At 42.4% G+C, this 15,497-nt stretch overlaps 2 protein-coding genes across 8 annotated transcripts in view; both read right to left on the minus strand.

The window, feature by feature from the left end:
- Positions 1-4,586, minus strand: part of foxp1b (forkhead box P1b) — a 154,507-nt gene extending 149,921 nt beyond the window's left edge. For 3 of the 5 annotated variants that reach the window (XM_072382842.1, XM_072382847.1, XM_072382840.1), the window contains exons 1-2: positions 4,234-4,381; positions 403-469 (exon numbers count right to left, since the gene is read on the minus strand). The gene's annotated coding sequence lies outside the window, so the exon portion shown is untranslated. Of the gene's footprint in view, positions 1-402; positions 470-4,233; positions 4,382-4,498 lie in introns of those variants that run through there. The other 2 variants (XM_072382843.1, XM_072382841.1) reach the window with 1 other exon arrangement.
- A 5,344-nt stretch (positions 4,587-9,930) lies between these two features.
- Positions 9,931-15,256, minus strand: LOC140303888 (eukaryotic translation initiation factor 4E type 3-like). Of its 3 annotated transcripts, XM_072382850.1 has the most exons (7): positions 14,933-15,254; positions 13,740-13,812; positions 12,367-12,461; positions 12,113-12,173; positions 11,964-12,030; positions 11,704-11,859; positions 9,931-11,405 (listed from the first exon to the last, which is right to left on the minus strand). In XM_072382850.1, the coding sequence occupies exons 1-7, from the start codon at positions 15,115-15,117 to the stop codon at positions 11,359-11,361; spliced, it is 684 nt and encodes a 227-aa protein (XP_072238951.1). In that variant the 5' UTR covers positions 15,118-15,254; the 3' UTR covers positions 9,931-11,358. The 3 variants fall into 3 exon arrangements, with proteins under 3 accessions (XP_072238951.1, XP_072238952.1, XP_072238950.1); XM_072382851.1 differs by lacking the exon at positions 12,113-12,173 and having other exon boundaries at positions 14,933-15,256; XM_072382849.1 differs by having other exon boundaries at positions 11,313-11,859; positions 14,933-15,255.
- Between the last annotated feature and the right edge of the window lie 241 nt (positions 15,257-15,497).

Consider the following 15,497-nt stretch of genomic DNA (forward strand, 5'->3'; position numbering starts at 1 on the left):
AAATTCTCTTAATTCTTAGCGGGATTTTATCTCGGCTCGGTTTTTGTTTTCCTTTTCTTTACCCTTTTGTTTTATTCAATAAACACATGATAAATCCATCGCCAGAGTCAACTGGTAGTCATGTTGAATCATTTTTATCTCAATATTGACCAAAATAAAAAAGGAATCTCGTCCCTGAAACTCTACGGTCACCACCACATTATTTTTCTCTTCTTCTGACCGAAACTTCCTGGAAGGATAAGGGCAGAGTATCAGGATCAACGTCATTTTGTGTGTTGCGAGGTTTAGTCTTTGTGACAGATCAAAGCAAGAGAGATTCAGGCTGTATGTTATGTGTCGACTGTCTGAACATAAACTTCTGAACACACAATGGAAGTTCAAACAGAGCGATACACCACTCACCGTTCTGATGTAATCAACTTTCACTGGCGGCTTCAGATTATTCAGTTCACTTCCTTTCCATGTTGCTCTGTAACCATAAACAAGACAGCAAGTAAGTATCTCAGCTCATCACAGAGTAAACACCCAAGCTTTGCAGTGTAAATATTAATAAATGCATATTTCAACAAACAAGAAATTTCCCTAAAAAGTAACCCCAGCTCATCAGCCACGTCCCGAACACACACACAGGCCGGACAGCTGATGGAAACAGGTGCTGAGGTTTGGCCAGGCAGCTGAGCACAGCTTGTAGCATATGTCTGAGTCCCCCGAGTCTGGACCAAAACGTTTGGAGCTTACCTGCATCCTTCTCTAAACAGACAAGCGCTGCGCTATTTAAGAAACTTGGATTTTCAGCGATTGCTTTCCAAGAGAATCAGTCGAAAGGAAAGAAGAAGGGAACTCTATCGTGATTAGACTGTACATGTCGTCAACTCTTGGCGTGGGCTAAAAGAAATCAGGAGCGAATGGATGAAGCAAAATTGCATTTGGTCAAGCAGTTCCTAAACAGAGTATGTTTTGATTCATTCAAAGCAAACTAAATTTGTATGTTGTAGATGCATTCCATTGGCTTATAGGTTTAGTTAAAATCTCCTTTTTTTACCCATTGTAGGGGGCTTCTAACTGAAACGCTTACTCCTCTCTTTTGTTTGTATTACTGAAATCACTTATATATAGTTTATTGTATGAAAGAGGTGATGAAGAAGAGGCTGCTAAAAAAATTCTGTGCAGCACATACAGTCTAATTCAACTGCATGTACAGCAGGCCAGTTATTAGAATGACAATGCAGCTTTCATCTGGAATCAACACGTGACCTAATACACAATGCACAAGCCGTATTCCAGTGTTGCTCAGGATTCCTAAAACAGCATCAGCTGTAAACTTCATATTCTAACCCAAGTTAATTGATTGTAATTGCGTCCTCCTTCTCTTCCTGAACATTTTTTGCCACCATCCCTCCCTTTATTAAGGACAGATGACAGTACAAGACCATAATTAATGGTTGCAAGAGTTAATGGCTGTCCTGAGCGCTTTTGCGGTCTCCATAGAGACCGAGGAGCTGCACAGAGCTCACCTGACGCTGCCCACTCTCAGACCAATTGCGAGGAACCGTCTGCCTGATCGCGCCACAGGGGCCCGGACACACTAACCTTTTACCCTGGAAATATTGTCACGCTTTCTCTTTGTTATCACCTCCATTCATGTAACACAGCGCTAATGAGCGTGCAGCACTCAGATTCATATAGCTGTATCTGAGTGCTGCTCTTCCCTTTTGTGCTGTGCAAATCAAACACGTGGAAAAAAAAAAAAAAAAACTCCCACGGTAAATTCATTTACCAGGAAATTCTTTTTATTCATCTGTCACTTGTCTGGCTTTATGCGACAATGTTTCAAGCAACTGCTGATGAAGCCAGCGAATAAATCTGGAGAGAAACATATAGCAAATGCAGAGCCTTTATTCCCACACTGGACCTAAAATAAGTCCTCCTTATCATTCAGCTGCAAGCGAGGGTGCACAGTCAGTTTACAGCCCCTTGGTACCCCGCACAGGGTATTTCAATGTGTGTTCACAAATACTGAGCAGTCAGATGAAAGAGAGGGCCGCTCCTCTCAGGGATGGGAGTCCTCACACTGAATGCATGAGTGACTGATTACTTTCTTACCAGCTGAACCTCAGCTCTCCACAAAGAGCAGCTTCGGTCCAAGCCTGAGGAGGACAAACCAGAAACAAGGGCTTTCCAAATAGAACAATAATCACACTTTAGTGTGTAAAGCACCATCAGGCATCACAGTGCATACAGCTGATCCTTAAATTTCAAGTTCATTTTTTTCTGTCAACTCAATTAATTCAGTTGTGGCATGGGGCAGAGAAAGTACAATCATTCTTGTTTCTATAAACAAACTCGGGGAGACGGCGTAAGATTGTTGCCGTCCGAGGCGGCAGAAGGCTGTCTGTTCGCTTGTAAAAGGCTGTGTCAAACAGCAGGCCAGGAAAAGTTGCGAAGAAAGCTCATCCTGCGTTTTAAAACCTGGGTCAGCATTTGTGAAGGTCCATTTCTGCATAAGTGAGCACACAAACCCCAGTGCCTGTTCAAATAGTCTGCAGCTCGCTCTCTCTCAGGCAGCTCATGACAACAGCCCAGCAGCAGCACTGTTTGATCTCCAATGTTTTCCTTAATCTGGGTTGTCAAGGTTCGCTTGTTGGAGGCTGTTTACTTTACTTCTCCGACAAAAAAGTGTTTTTTTTTTCCACCCCTCAGACAATGACTAATCCAAAGACCAAGAAGGAGGGAGCACTGCCAGCAAGAGTTGTTAAAGCTGCAGTTTCCCCCTTTGTAAAATTTCAGAAGGTTTTAGTCCTGCTGTTGCCAGCCGAAGACTTACAGCAGAAAATATCGGGGCAGTATTTTTTCATTCATGTGCATAAAGTTCCTAACAAGCGAATGTGCCGAGCTTTTATCTTTTTATTAATTTATTTTAATTATTAATTTATTTCTGGTCTAAACACTGAGTAGTTTGATTCAGTGATATCAACAATAACAGCAATAATTAGAATTATTATAATGTGACTACATTGGATGACTGCATCTAAAGTGTAAGCTGCACAGTAAAACCAACTGTTGTCTGTTTTATTCCCGTCATTTGTCTGAAATACACCTGCTATAAAAAATTATCCAAACCAGAGGAAAAGATTTTTACAGTGTAAAAAAAAAAAAACAGCATTCCAGTGCAGGGCACAACATATGGGGAAAAGCAGCTAATGCTGACTGATAATTGTTAAAATGTTCATTTAACCAACAACAACAACAAAAAAGTATTAAGTAAGTCATAGAGAAGGCATCTACAAGTCCGGTCAGCTTAGATTTAGGAGAGTGTTCACCCGTAAGCAACACTAACTGCTTCAATGAAACCTTTGTCCAAACTTTGTCCAAACTAACAGTGTGGCGTCATTTTGAATACTTTACACGCTGTGGTTTCAATTCTAAATTCAATTCCGAGTTGTCGACTATTCAAAAATTAGTCCAGTAAATACTGTGTTCAAATAAAAAGTTGACTAAGAAGTGAATATCCGCTTTACAAGTGTTGTGTGCAGTCTTACCGCTGAGCAGGCGAGCCACACAACCTTAGCAGCCTTCAATAACGCAAGTGGGCAGCTAAATAAAAGTACCTGCTTATACGTTAAGGCTATAATAACTTCAGGTAAGAGCAGTCCTAATGCCGTGTTCCTCCGGTCTTTCTAGGAGTTTAGAGGACTGCTAACACGTGGGGAGGGGGGGAAGCTTCTTCCCCGGGCTTACTCCAAAGAAATCACGGCTCTCAAACTCCCCTTTCACCATGTAAAGTTAAAAACTTGTAACGCCGCAAATGTATTCTTTGACACGCAACCTTGTAATCACAGGCTGTTAGCGGCTACCGCTAGCAAGCAGTTTGAAGCCACCGAGCACTAGCCGTGCGAATAGTTTTCCCTCAAAGGTGCATTTCCCCCCAGGGTCTCATGTGTAGCCTCAACTAAGTTATAGAAACCCAACTATCCAACAACAGGACAGAACAACAATTTGCACAAAGACATAAGTAGCAGCCACTCGTTACAGCGACATGAAAGAATGCTACCCACCACTCTGCGTAATAACAGTACTTTTTGTTTGTTTGTTCATTTCGCTCCTTCTTACAATTTCAGAGGAGAACAGCAAAAGCCGAAGTCAAACTCCGAGCGAGTATTTGAGTGCAGCGGCAGGTATCTAGCTACCAAACAGCAAAGCTAACGTTAACATCATGATAACAGTCAAACTTACCAGAATGGAAAACGCTTTACAGCTGCTAAAAGGCGCACGCGGAGGGTACCGATTTGCTAGTAGGAGATAACGAACCTGTGCACGCGAGCTTGTGTACCGAGAAACGCCTGCGACAACAAATCACACTGTAAACACCAACAGCAATACTCTGCCCGCCTCGGCGTTAGTCAAGGTGTGTGCGTGCGTGCGTGCGTGCTGGAAGTGTGTGGCGGCTGTGGGGTTCTAACTAAGAAACTTAACTATGAGGAGAAAGAGATAATCTTACCGAGGGCGTCGAATTCATGCAAAATGTGGAGTTTCACTCTCGCTGCCTCCCAGGCTGTCTTGCAGGGAAAAGCACGAGCTCCTATCGTAATGTTGATATTAGATTTTAACACGCCGAGGGAAGAAGGAGCAAAAAAAAAAAAAAGGGAGAATCGCGGATTTGGTTGTTGTTGTTTTGATCTTCCAAACGTGACGTCATATCCACCTGCTGGTTGTAAACAACGTTCATAGCATCGCAGATCCTTCACAGAAACATCATAGTCACAAGTACAATTCAGTAGCACTTACTGGCACTTAGTGGGTCCTTTCTATTGGGAAATGTAATGATATGCATTAGTTTTTGCAGAAAGTGTGACAGCAGAGAGGGGGCTGTCAGAAAAGCTAAAATGTCTAGGCTAGACTAATTAAAACAGAGGCAAAATGAAGTAATATTTCAGAAAAAAAATTTCCCGATCCACCATTCATAACTCATCCAATGCCAGCGTCTGCATAACAGTGGACTACTGGGGGGAAAAGAGGAAAAATTATTTGACACACTCAGATGTTTTAATTTTTAGCCAATATAAGGACTGCTGTGTGGTTTTAAAAATGACAGTGAAGATAACCAGAGCATAGGTTCCTTCAGTGCAGAGTAGTTGTAATTTCAAACATGTGGGCCAAATCTGCACATTGTGAATGGAACATGACTGCACCTAAAACGTCAAACCGGCTGCTCGGTCTGAATGCTGCATTTAAAAAAGTTCTGCACACTCGGTGACAAGAAGAAAAAACACATAAAACGAGGCCTGATTAAAAGATCAACCACAAGCAGTTAACTCTCATTGTAAAGCAACCATGAATCGAACTTTTGTCTTTCTCTCTTTCGTTCACACCAAGTTTTTCCCTCTTTTTTCAAATAATTGATAAAGGTTTGAAAAACTGTGCTCATTTCACCTTCAGTTGTATTTAACTTTCTCGTGGCTGCATCGGAGAGGAATGCTGCAGATGGGCCCGTTTACTAAAGGCTGTTCCTTAGTAAAGAGCGCCACCCTCTGACCATTCCCGCCAACAAGAACATTTGGTCAGATATCCACACTGAGCATAGATGCACAGGCAAAGTAGAGTGTGTTTTTTACTTAACGTTACAAATCCTCACGATACCACCCAAACCCTGTCACTTACATTTTTCAGTTCTGCCTTTAACATTTCTTTCTGTTGGTGCTTTTTCAAATAATCAGACTCGGGTCCCATTTCATTATTTTGTCCAGCACGTAGGCTCCAAAAACGATTTTTCGTTTTTCCAAAATATATTGACATCCTCCACCTCGATCTACGCATGATGTTGCACGAGCCACCGGGAGACTGCACGGTAACTCTGCGTTACGGTGTTTGGAAGAGTTGTGTCCGTCTCTGCGTCTAAACGCGGGGTTGATCACTTAGCGCAGTTTTTTTTTTTTTTTTTACTTTGTTGCCATCAGACAACCTTGATCTCTGGTGCAGTGAACCTGAACGTGACGAACCAGCTGTTAAACAAGAAGTGTAAAGTGGCACGGATCCCTTGCTCCACGGTCACAGTGGTAAACAGGAAATTACGATTCTACATTCACAAAACCTGTAAAGACCTTACGCAACGCAACATGTTTTAACTAAAGGAAACGAGAGTGTAGCAGGAAGACAAATGATAAATGTATCATCTTAAGTTAAGATGGCACGGGAAATGCAAATGACCTGTTTTTAGTTTTATTTTCAGTTCATTGCAGACAGTGTGAAGCACAGATATTTCATATTTTGTCTTATCTTGACTTTATTCCATATTCATGCGTTAATATTCATGTGTTTCTGTATTTCAGGCCTGCAACACGTTTTTTTTTTAAGTTGGGATGGTAATCTTTTACCTGTGAAGCTACCATCCTTTCTCCCAACACTTAAATTGTGATATTGAGAATATCAAGTGATGAGGCTATTTTGTCCCATCACTGTGCAACACTACAGGGATGTCACTTTTTTTTTTGTTTTTTCCTTTTCAAAATTCTCTCCACACTCCACTAAGGAGTGCACCCAGGCCCGTCCAGGCCCCATACCCTCTTCTTCCTTAGTCGTGACGTTGTAATGTGCACAGAAAGTGGTTTTGCATTCTCTTGTTGAGGAACAGATGGGAGTCCAGGGAAAAAGTTGTTTTGAACACAGCACACGCTGCTTTAAAATGTCAGAGTACTTCTCTGCGTCAGTGCTGCCATCACAGAAGTATAAAGAGCACCGATACAACCCCATACCATCACACTACCTGGCTTTTGGAACGTTTCCGCTGTGTGATGGTCCATCCCAGATGCCTCCGAGCCCAGAGAAGCTGGCGCTGCCTCTGTTCAATGTTAACATAACACTTCTTGTTTGCACAGTCAAGTTTTTAAGTTTTATGCTGTCCTGTAGTGCTTGGCAGAGGCAAATTCCTTCAGGTTCCTTAAATCTTTAACCTTATTCTGCCCTGTAGGGGGGGTATCTTTAGGGAACTTAAAAAACTTCAATGATGTTTTCACACATTTGTTGACAACCTGGAGGGGCCCATCTTTGCTCCACAAAGAGTCAGCCTGCCATGGCTGCTGCTTTTCAACCAGATAATGATCACAACACCTCTTTTTAATTCCGTTCTTGTTATTTTTGACCTCATTACTAGGGCTTAATTGACCTCCTCCCAACTCTTTTATCGTAATGTGTTGTGGGTCTAAAAAAAAAAAGTTTTTAAAAAAAAAAAGGGGGGGGGGGGGTATTTTGTCTGATTTCAGACTGTGTCTCGCATACACAGCTCATAATGCAACAAGAGAAGATACAGAATAGATGCTGCACGTTATTGCAAGTGTGAAAGCTTAGGGACACACCAGTCGTTACTTGGCCTACATCCACGATGTTGCGTTTAATGACACCAGGGCCCAAGTTGAAGCCAGAGCAACACAAAAATGTCATTTGAGATGAGCTGATTTCAGACACGTAAGGGCACAGAACACACAGCCGTTCGCACACAGCATGCCGCATTTAGCTAAATGTCCTCAGCTGGAGGAACATTAAGATTACAAAGTTTACAGAAAAAACATCCCAATCCCAGGAAGAGAAAACTTTGACATCCAAAGTATTCTTATCGGACTTTTTTTTAAGTTTCAAAGGCGCTCTCTTCCTTTATGAAATCATGGCTTTAATTCTTCTCATTGCACTTTCACTACAAATAATCTAATCAACAACTTTTATTGGTATCACTGTAGTTTTTTCCCCCCCGTGAGGTTGTAAACATGATCGTCTGATATAGTTAACAAAAATAAAACCAAATCTATGTACCGTCTTATCTAAAGCCTAATCTAAGCTTTGGAATCCTTCACTGGCTTGATCTACATGTCAATACTGAGTGTCTGAGCTCAGCGGTGCCACACAGCCACGAGTCTGTGTCGGAATTTATTATCGTGTTTGTTGGTGTCATGCCGGTGATGTGTTGGGTGGATTAGGGCCCTGACTCGATGTAGTACGGTCGCAAATTAATTGGGGATCCCTATCAGTTATGTAACAGCCTCCCCACACGTACGTGTACACAACAAAGTAATTAGCTTTCTGTTAATTAGGTAATTAAGCAAATGAATAGGAGCTTCTCTTGATATCCAAAAGGGGAAATGGGTGGGTTTCAAGCGGTGTTTCTCCCTTGCTGCTGGAGGCTGTAGCATGTGATGAAAGGAGGAGAATGTCTGCAGGTAGTGTGCAGATAATGACCAGCAGAAGAACTGCTAAATGGATAAAGGTTTTAGGAATCGGGGCCTCGGTTACCTCAGGCAGCATTCTGTCTCTGAACACATTAATGAGTGAGACAAAAATAAGCCTCTTCCTGCAAACAGATTCTTTTCAAAGTGTTGACATTTTAGGATATTTGACTCATATTTGTTCTCTTCCTTTACGCTCAGAAATCCCCTCTTCAGTGGCACATACATACACCAAACTGTTCCAGCTTTGTTCATGTATCATTCATAGCTTAAACCCAATATCTAAGTAAAAAGTGATAAAACTGGTTGTCAACAATATTCAAATTTGTTTAAAAGAAATGTAGGGAGATCCGCACATATATGGTCTCAGTCAATACCTCATTTGAATATTTAGACCTCAAATGTCAGAAAGCTCATTTTACAAATTAAGTTGTCTCTTATTTCAAACCTTATTGTCATATCTGTTATCTAAGAATCTGAACTAGTTCACCTGTAGTGCGTTCTCCTAAAACAAGCTTGATGCAATCTTGAAACACAACGTTTTAAAATGAGATAAAGCATATTTAGTGTTAAGAAAACCAGAAAAGAATGAGGAATTTCATGAAAAGCACACCTTTCCTATGCAGGGAGGTGGACACACCATGCTCTGGGCTTGTGTTGCCGCAGGCGGCACAGTTAAGAAAACACGGTCTGTAAAAAGTCCACAGATGAAAAGAGAGTGGCTTCTACAACAGGATCGTGATCCCAAACACACTTCAAAATCAACAATGGATGGCCTCAAGAGGTGAGAGCTGCAGGCTTTGATGTGGGCCGATCTCACCCGAGCGGCCCATTAAGGGTATTCCAAGAATCTCACACAACTGCATGTGAAGAATCGCAGCCATCACATGCTGCGATGCCTGCCTCAGGGCCTGCTGCACTGTACTGACCAACAGCTTTCCTTTAACTTAAGACAAGTAATGTGTCATCTTAAATTTCAAGCCTTTTGAAAATCAGGTCATTTACACTCATCACTAGTTAAGCAACACCTTGATTACTTACAAATCAAGTTTGGGGGTTGTTGAGTACATAGCAGCTGCTTGTAACCACTCAAACGCTGTAGCTTGGCGTGACCACTGCAGAGTAGATGCTCTCGAACCCTGAACAGAGCTTTCCATGCAACTGCTCACTCTCACCCTCTGCACATGAGGCCTTCACATCAAATACTGCTGCGGGGGCTTGGGGTCCAAACCATTTGTGTTCTTGTGCTTGAACGAGGGTTTAGAGAGCTTACAAGAAGAAACCTTGTAGCAGCTACTTGTGAATGGCATCATTTGGATGGGTCTGGCTTTTTGGCCTCAGCAAAAATATAGATTTCTATTCATCAGTCAAGGCAACTCTCATTTCAAAGCAGAGGTTTTTTGTGTGTGTGTGTGTGTGTGTGTATGCGTTTAAAGAACCCCCCAAAAAACCTTACATTTTACACAGCATCCCATCTTTTTTTTAATTGGGGTTGCATTACTTCTGTAACTACTAAAGATGAGCTTTGAGCAGGTTTTCAGTCAAAACACTCAAAAGTGAGCCTCCTATTTTACACTGAGAGGTCATCGTCATTCCCTTCCAGGGGAGACAACATTAGGAGTAATGTGCGACTGGAACAGAGCTGCTCTGAACAGATTTCAAACACATTTTTCAGTGACTGTACTGTGCAAAAAAAAAAACAAAAAAAAACAAAGATGCGTGTATTTTCAGCTCCATTTTATTGCCTTTGTCCATGTCACTGCAAAAAAATCATGTTTATAAAGAAAATGTCCCTTTATAACTATCGAATAGTCCAAAGTTGAACTAGAAAAGCAGCGCGAGACAAAAACACCAGAAGCGGTCCAGTTACTTTGGCCTACACTGGAATAAAACAACAGTATGCTAACAGGGTTAGTGGAGAAAAGTCAGATCAGGTTTCAGAGGAATGGACCAGATGTAGCAACTAAACTGACAACAGAAACATCTGTCCTCCTTTTCTGATTTTCGTCCCCATGCGGCTACTAGTTGCCGAGTTGGCCGTTTTCATTTCTTTTTAAAACAGCAGTCTAAGCTGACCTCATGGCTACCGGCACTCATCACATCTCTGAGGCGACCTTCCTAAAGCTGAAATGTGACGTGTTCCGTCTTCCTACTGCTAAATACAGGAATAACACGACCCTGCTCCTCATAGAAAAGAAGCTGCACTATTCCTCACGCGTTACGGTGGCAGCAGAGGGACGAGTTTACAGGCAGAGAAACATGAGCACATGTAGCATGTCCTCACCAATGACTGTCTGGCAGAGCAGGGGATCTACTTTCAACGTGCACAGTGACAGAAGTTTGATGTGCTGAGAACGTTCCCATAGACACTTTTCAGGAGGGGTTTTCCTCTTAAAATAAAGCTGTTAAAATCTTTTTTTTTTTTTTTTTTTTTAATCATAAAATCTGGACACCAGGTGCACGGTTCTGAGGAACCTGGATTAAACTTTGATTCTGTATGACGGCTTCGTAACTGAGGGACGACAGCGATAAGTAGTCATGTGCAAAATTTTCCAAGTGCTATCCTGATCTGATGGACACTTGAAGATTCAACAAAACAAACAGGACATTCACTCCACTCAAGTGGAGAAAAAAAAAAGCCTAGCCGAGTAAAACACACTGATGATTAAGACACAAACATCTTAAAACAGCAGACGAGCGCTTTGGCACTGCACAAGCTGAGCGGATCATGATGTGAATGCAGACGTTTTACATATTCAACAGTTAAAAACAGACTCTACGATGCAGCTGCTACCGCAACACCAGAAAATAACTTGTTGGGTCCACAAGCTACGTGGAGGACGGGTCCAAGACAGGAAGTCTAAACCAACACGTGCTAATGAATTCTGGATGAGATTTACGGTCGAATGTACATTCTCCAAGAGCTTCAGAGCTCCGGGACCCATGTTGAGATGAAAACAAGGCATCAGTCATTAGAAGTTAGAAAAATATATGGACACATTTCCTTGTCAAAAGCAAAAAAAAAAATCCGTAACTAGGGTGAGGGCGTTGCCTTTTTTGCGTAGAGGCAGGTACAGAGTTCAGCTTTTAAAAAAAAAAACTAACAAAAAAAAACAAAGGAAAAACAAAAGAAAAAGTGCAATACAGTCTAATGTCTTGAGCGTCCTCCCTCAAAGGCATGATGCTCCATGTGAGCTGAAAAAGTCAGAGTGATCGATGGTGGTTAGAAACCTTTGATCTGTTTCACATAACCAATGATTATTACACAGATTGCATTATTCCAGAGACAGTTGAAGGACTCAAATCAACTCCTGCCTTTTTTAGTTACAATTTAGCAACGACTATTTAGCAGGTAGCAACACGACTGGCCTATGTGGGTCCGCCAATCCAAGAAGGACCGATGGTATTCCAGGTATTTGACTTTCCTCTGCGAGGCTTTAGGTCAAATCTGAAGGCAGAACACATGTAAGTGAAGAAAAACAGGAATACTTACACTTATAAAAAACCGCTTTGAAGGATATGTACGGGAGCAGCTCAAAGATTTTGCCCAAGATATTTGCCTCGTTCGCGAGCGTTGCGTCTCTGTTCCATACTTGAACGACGTCTTCCCGATCGCGCACGCTAACGCTGACGCCAACCACCTCATCGTCTGGGAAACCAAACGGTTTTAACAGTTTAGTTTTCGCCAAAGCAACCTGGCTTGTGTTGCTTTTAAGTAATTTATTCATTTCAAAGGGAAAAAAAAGCACACACCTGAGGCACAGTAATCTGCAAACTGTTCTCCAATAGTAGCGAGTAACAACTCTTTCCAAACTGCTGCCTGAAACAAAAACACAGCATCCTCTTAGCATTTCTGCAGCGTCACAAAGGGAAAGGCGGAGAAAACTAAAGATGGCACCTACACTATTTTCTTTTGGTATTTTCATCTTCCATACTCCACCCTTTGCATTACTTTCTTCCTCCCTGTCAGTGTAAAGCATTAAAAAGAAAAAGGAGGGGGGAAAAAAGATGTTAAATATGTTCTAAATTCAACAACCTATTCAAAATATCAGTTTATCTCATATATCCAATAGGAAACCTGTAGTAATTGACAGTTACTGCATGATCTGCATTTTATACTGAGGTACGATCCCAACATTTAGAACAAGAGACTCACCACAGCGGCCTCCGCTCTCCACGCATTAAGTGATAGCTACACCTCAAAGGCAGCGCTGTGACCGGAGGGATGTTGTTATACACACTCCAGAACATCTGCAAACAGAAGAAGAAGAAAAAAAGAAAACATCATGTTCAGGCTGCGGCAGTCTGACCCGTTACATTTTTTTAGGTCAATATTTGAATTGTGACCATGACGTGACACAGAAGTAAAAGAAAATCTGTCCGGTACTGCCCCCTGCTGGACAAACTATGTAACAACTGAAGACACTTCAGTGATGTAAGACACTGAAGCCAAGTTGTGCATTCTTGCACCACAGCTTCACACAGAACTGTGGAAAGGTGCTTGCACAAGTCTAACGAGCATAAAGTCAATATTTGCTATCAGCACCTTTATTTTTCAACATATCATCAACCATCTCTCTGTTTCTCTTCCTTAAGAATGACATGATGAGGCTTAAGTGAACAGTAGCTGGATCAGCTGATGGTCCAGGGTCAGATGTTTGCTGGATTTCTCAAGGACATCACTTTCAGATACTCTTCATCTGCTGTAGACGTCACCCAGCTGGCAGGTGACTTACCTTTCAGGTTTCTTACACTCGACTCACATAAACCGTGGCTGTATTTTCTGTGCTCAAGTACAGCCGAAGAGGAACTTCTCCACTAACCAGACAAAACCCTCTGTCAGTAATTCACGAGATTCCCCTTTTCAGTCGCGCGTCGAGTCGTTTTCACACACAACCAGAGAATTTCTGGAGATCGTGTGAAGATTGTGGTCCCCGACTTTCCCCGCAGCTGCCGTTCACACGTGCGCTGCGCAGCCAGAGGCGTCTTCTGACAACAGGAAACACTCAAGTGTCATCAGGTAGAATGCACACGCTACCCAACAGTGAGCCCCGCCAAGCGGCAACCCTCATCAACAACAATGCTCCAAAGCCTTCGCTGCTGTATTCACACGCGGTTTGAACTCGGTGACCTTCCGGGCTCCTTTACTAGATCGCCGACGAGGATGTGTGCTCACATGTAGCCCCTGTGGAGGACGTCTGGAACGTTTCAGGGCTGTGTCGCCTGTGAAAATAGCTTTGAACAAACATTCGCCTCCAAGTCCCCATAAAAAGTGAAAAGTGACTTTCCCTTCATGCAAAACAAGCCATCAGAAAGTAGTAATGTTGACAGAGTAACACAGCAATACGCTATGAATGGGAAACGGTTTATTCCCTGCTGCCATCTCAGCTTACTGTAGCTTTAATTGTCCACGAACTGCCGTCACGGAAGCCCTTCTCCAACTAAATCTGACTTTTTTTAGCCGAGTCATGCTGGTGATGGCTATGCTCACAGGACGATGGCGCTTGTTCAGCTGACACGGAGTCTCACCTGAACCGTTTGCACGGTGTAGATCTTCTTGAGATTGGATTCACATTCTGCAGCTGTCGTGCCCGGTAATGACCTGGAAGAGCGAGTGTTTTTAGGTCAAACGACACAAGACAATAAGAAATGTGCAGACATGCAGAACATGTCAGGAGTTTGGTGTTTTTTTTTTACAACTTTTAACAAGCATCACAGAGTTGAGTTGTTGAAACTTACAGCGCAAAGGTCTGGAACAGTCTTCATGCTGTAACAGTGCATGTATTTATAGATCATGAGGGCAGTAATGTGAGGAAACTCAGAACGCCAGATTAAAATGAGCAAAATTACCCTCTTTTACTTCTTTTAAAGGATCCTAAATCCTATGTAAATTCTGACCACATACAGTAACTTCTTATATCTATTAAGCATCACAAATTAGGGAAAAAGAGGCAACTACAAGTTTGAAGTGCCTCATATGGCCTGTAAATCCTTTAAAAACACTATGTCAACCAAGAAAAGCGTCACATTTCAGGAGGCTGAACTCTGGAACGTGTCTTTGTCGAAACTTTGATGTGGTCTATAATCTGGGTTGTTTTTTTCTTCTTCAGTCCACTAAAACTTGAATTCCTAAATATGTCAGGCCAACAAACTCATAAAAGATTAATAACTTATAAATAAAACAAACAACAAAAGCATCGAAATGGCGAATAACATTCCCATGACCCCGTACAGAGAGACGGGGATGCGTTTTAATGACAGCTGGAAAGGAAGAAAACACAGCATTCCAACAAGACCGCAGTGTGTTAAACTAGCTGGAGCTTGAACAAAAGTAAAAAGATAAACTACTTTTTTCTTTGACAGTTTATAGGAAATTTAGGAGTTAATTTGCCCCCCCAAACCCTCCGTTGCCCTTCTGCTGGGAAACAAAAAGTAACTTGGAGTTGCATAACTGAATAACACCAGGTGAGAGGAGCACTTGTCCGCTGTACTGCGTAGGAGTTGTTTCTTTGGACAACGACCTCCTCTAACCTGCCTCTGATGTTGGAATTTGTCAACAGAAGAAGGTCATGTTAAACGCAAACACTTCTCCCGCTTCGTACGTTTTGCTCCGGGAGGCCTTCGGAAAAGCTGTGGCCTTGAATAATATTGTCCCCGCATCGTCTCGGCTCGTCCCCAGGCTCTAAACTCAGAGACAACGAGGCACAAGCTGAAACTATTACCTGTCCAGCCAAAACGTCCACGGCGAGTGCAAAGGCAGCGTTGTTGTGTCGTCTTCCCGTTGTTTCTTTGTGATGTTTTCCAACTCTTTCTCGTCGATGTCTATGTTGTTTTCAGGGGAAACTGTCTGGTCGCTCAGGGCACCTCTGTCCATCTGAACGTCTGTCTGACCCGCGGGAACCGCCATTTCAGCAGGCAACAAACTAAACCCTTTTCTTGTTTCTGTGTGAATCCTCTTAATAAAGGCACCCGGTTCAGGCTTTATTTTCAGATACCGAAACACACTACCGCTTTTCCGCCCACCAACTGCTGACGTCGCCGCGTCACTGAGCAGGAACGTCGCAGTTGGTCCACCCCACAGATTGAGAAAAAGAAGAGATGGCTCACTCTTCCCCACTTTCGGTCCGAGCATACTGAAGCCTCTCACAAACTATAATACTCGGTCACAAATAGATTTGAAACCAATATGGAATTACACAGTAACAGCGATTCTCCAGAAATATAAAAATCAAAACCACACAGCTTAATATTTTTTTTAGGAATTCTTGCATTTCTGTCAGAATTTGG

Source organism: Leuresthes tenuis, unplaced genomic scaffold (assembly GCF_036924035.1).
Source record: "Leuresthes tenuis unplaced genomic scaffold, fLeuTen1.0.hap1 SCAF_3, whole genome shotgun sequence".
Lineage (NCBI taxonomy): Eukaryota > Metazoa > Chordata > Actinopteri > Atheriniformes > Atherinopsidae > Leuresthes > Leuresthes tenuis.

Excerpts from the sequence above, each read along its gene's own strand:
- LOC140303888 (XM_072382849.1), bottom strand. The coding sequence starts at position 15,117 with ATGGCGGTTCCCGCGGGTCAGACAGACGTTCAGATGGACAGAGGTGCC. Across the intron at positions 12,031-12,112 it reads AAATACCAAAAGAAAATAGT|GCAGCAGTTTGGAAAGAGTT; the intron begins GTAGGTGCCATC and ends TTTTTGTTTCAG. Across the intron at positions 11,860-11,963 it reads TGCAGATTACTGTGCCTCAG|ACGATGAGGTGGTTGGCGTC; the intron begins GTGTGTGCTTTT and ends TTGGTTTCCCAG.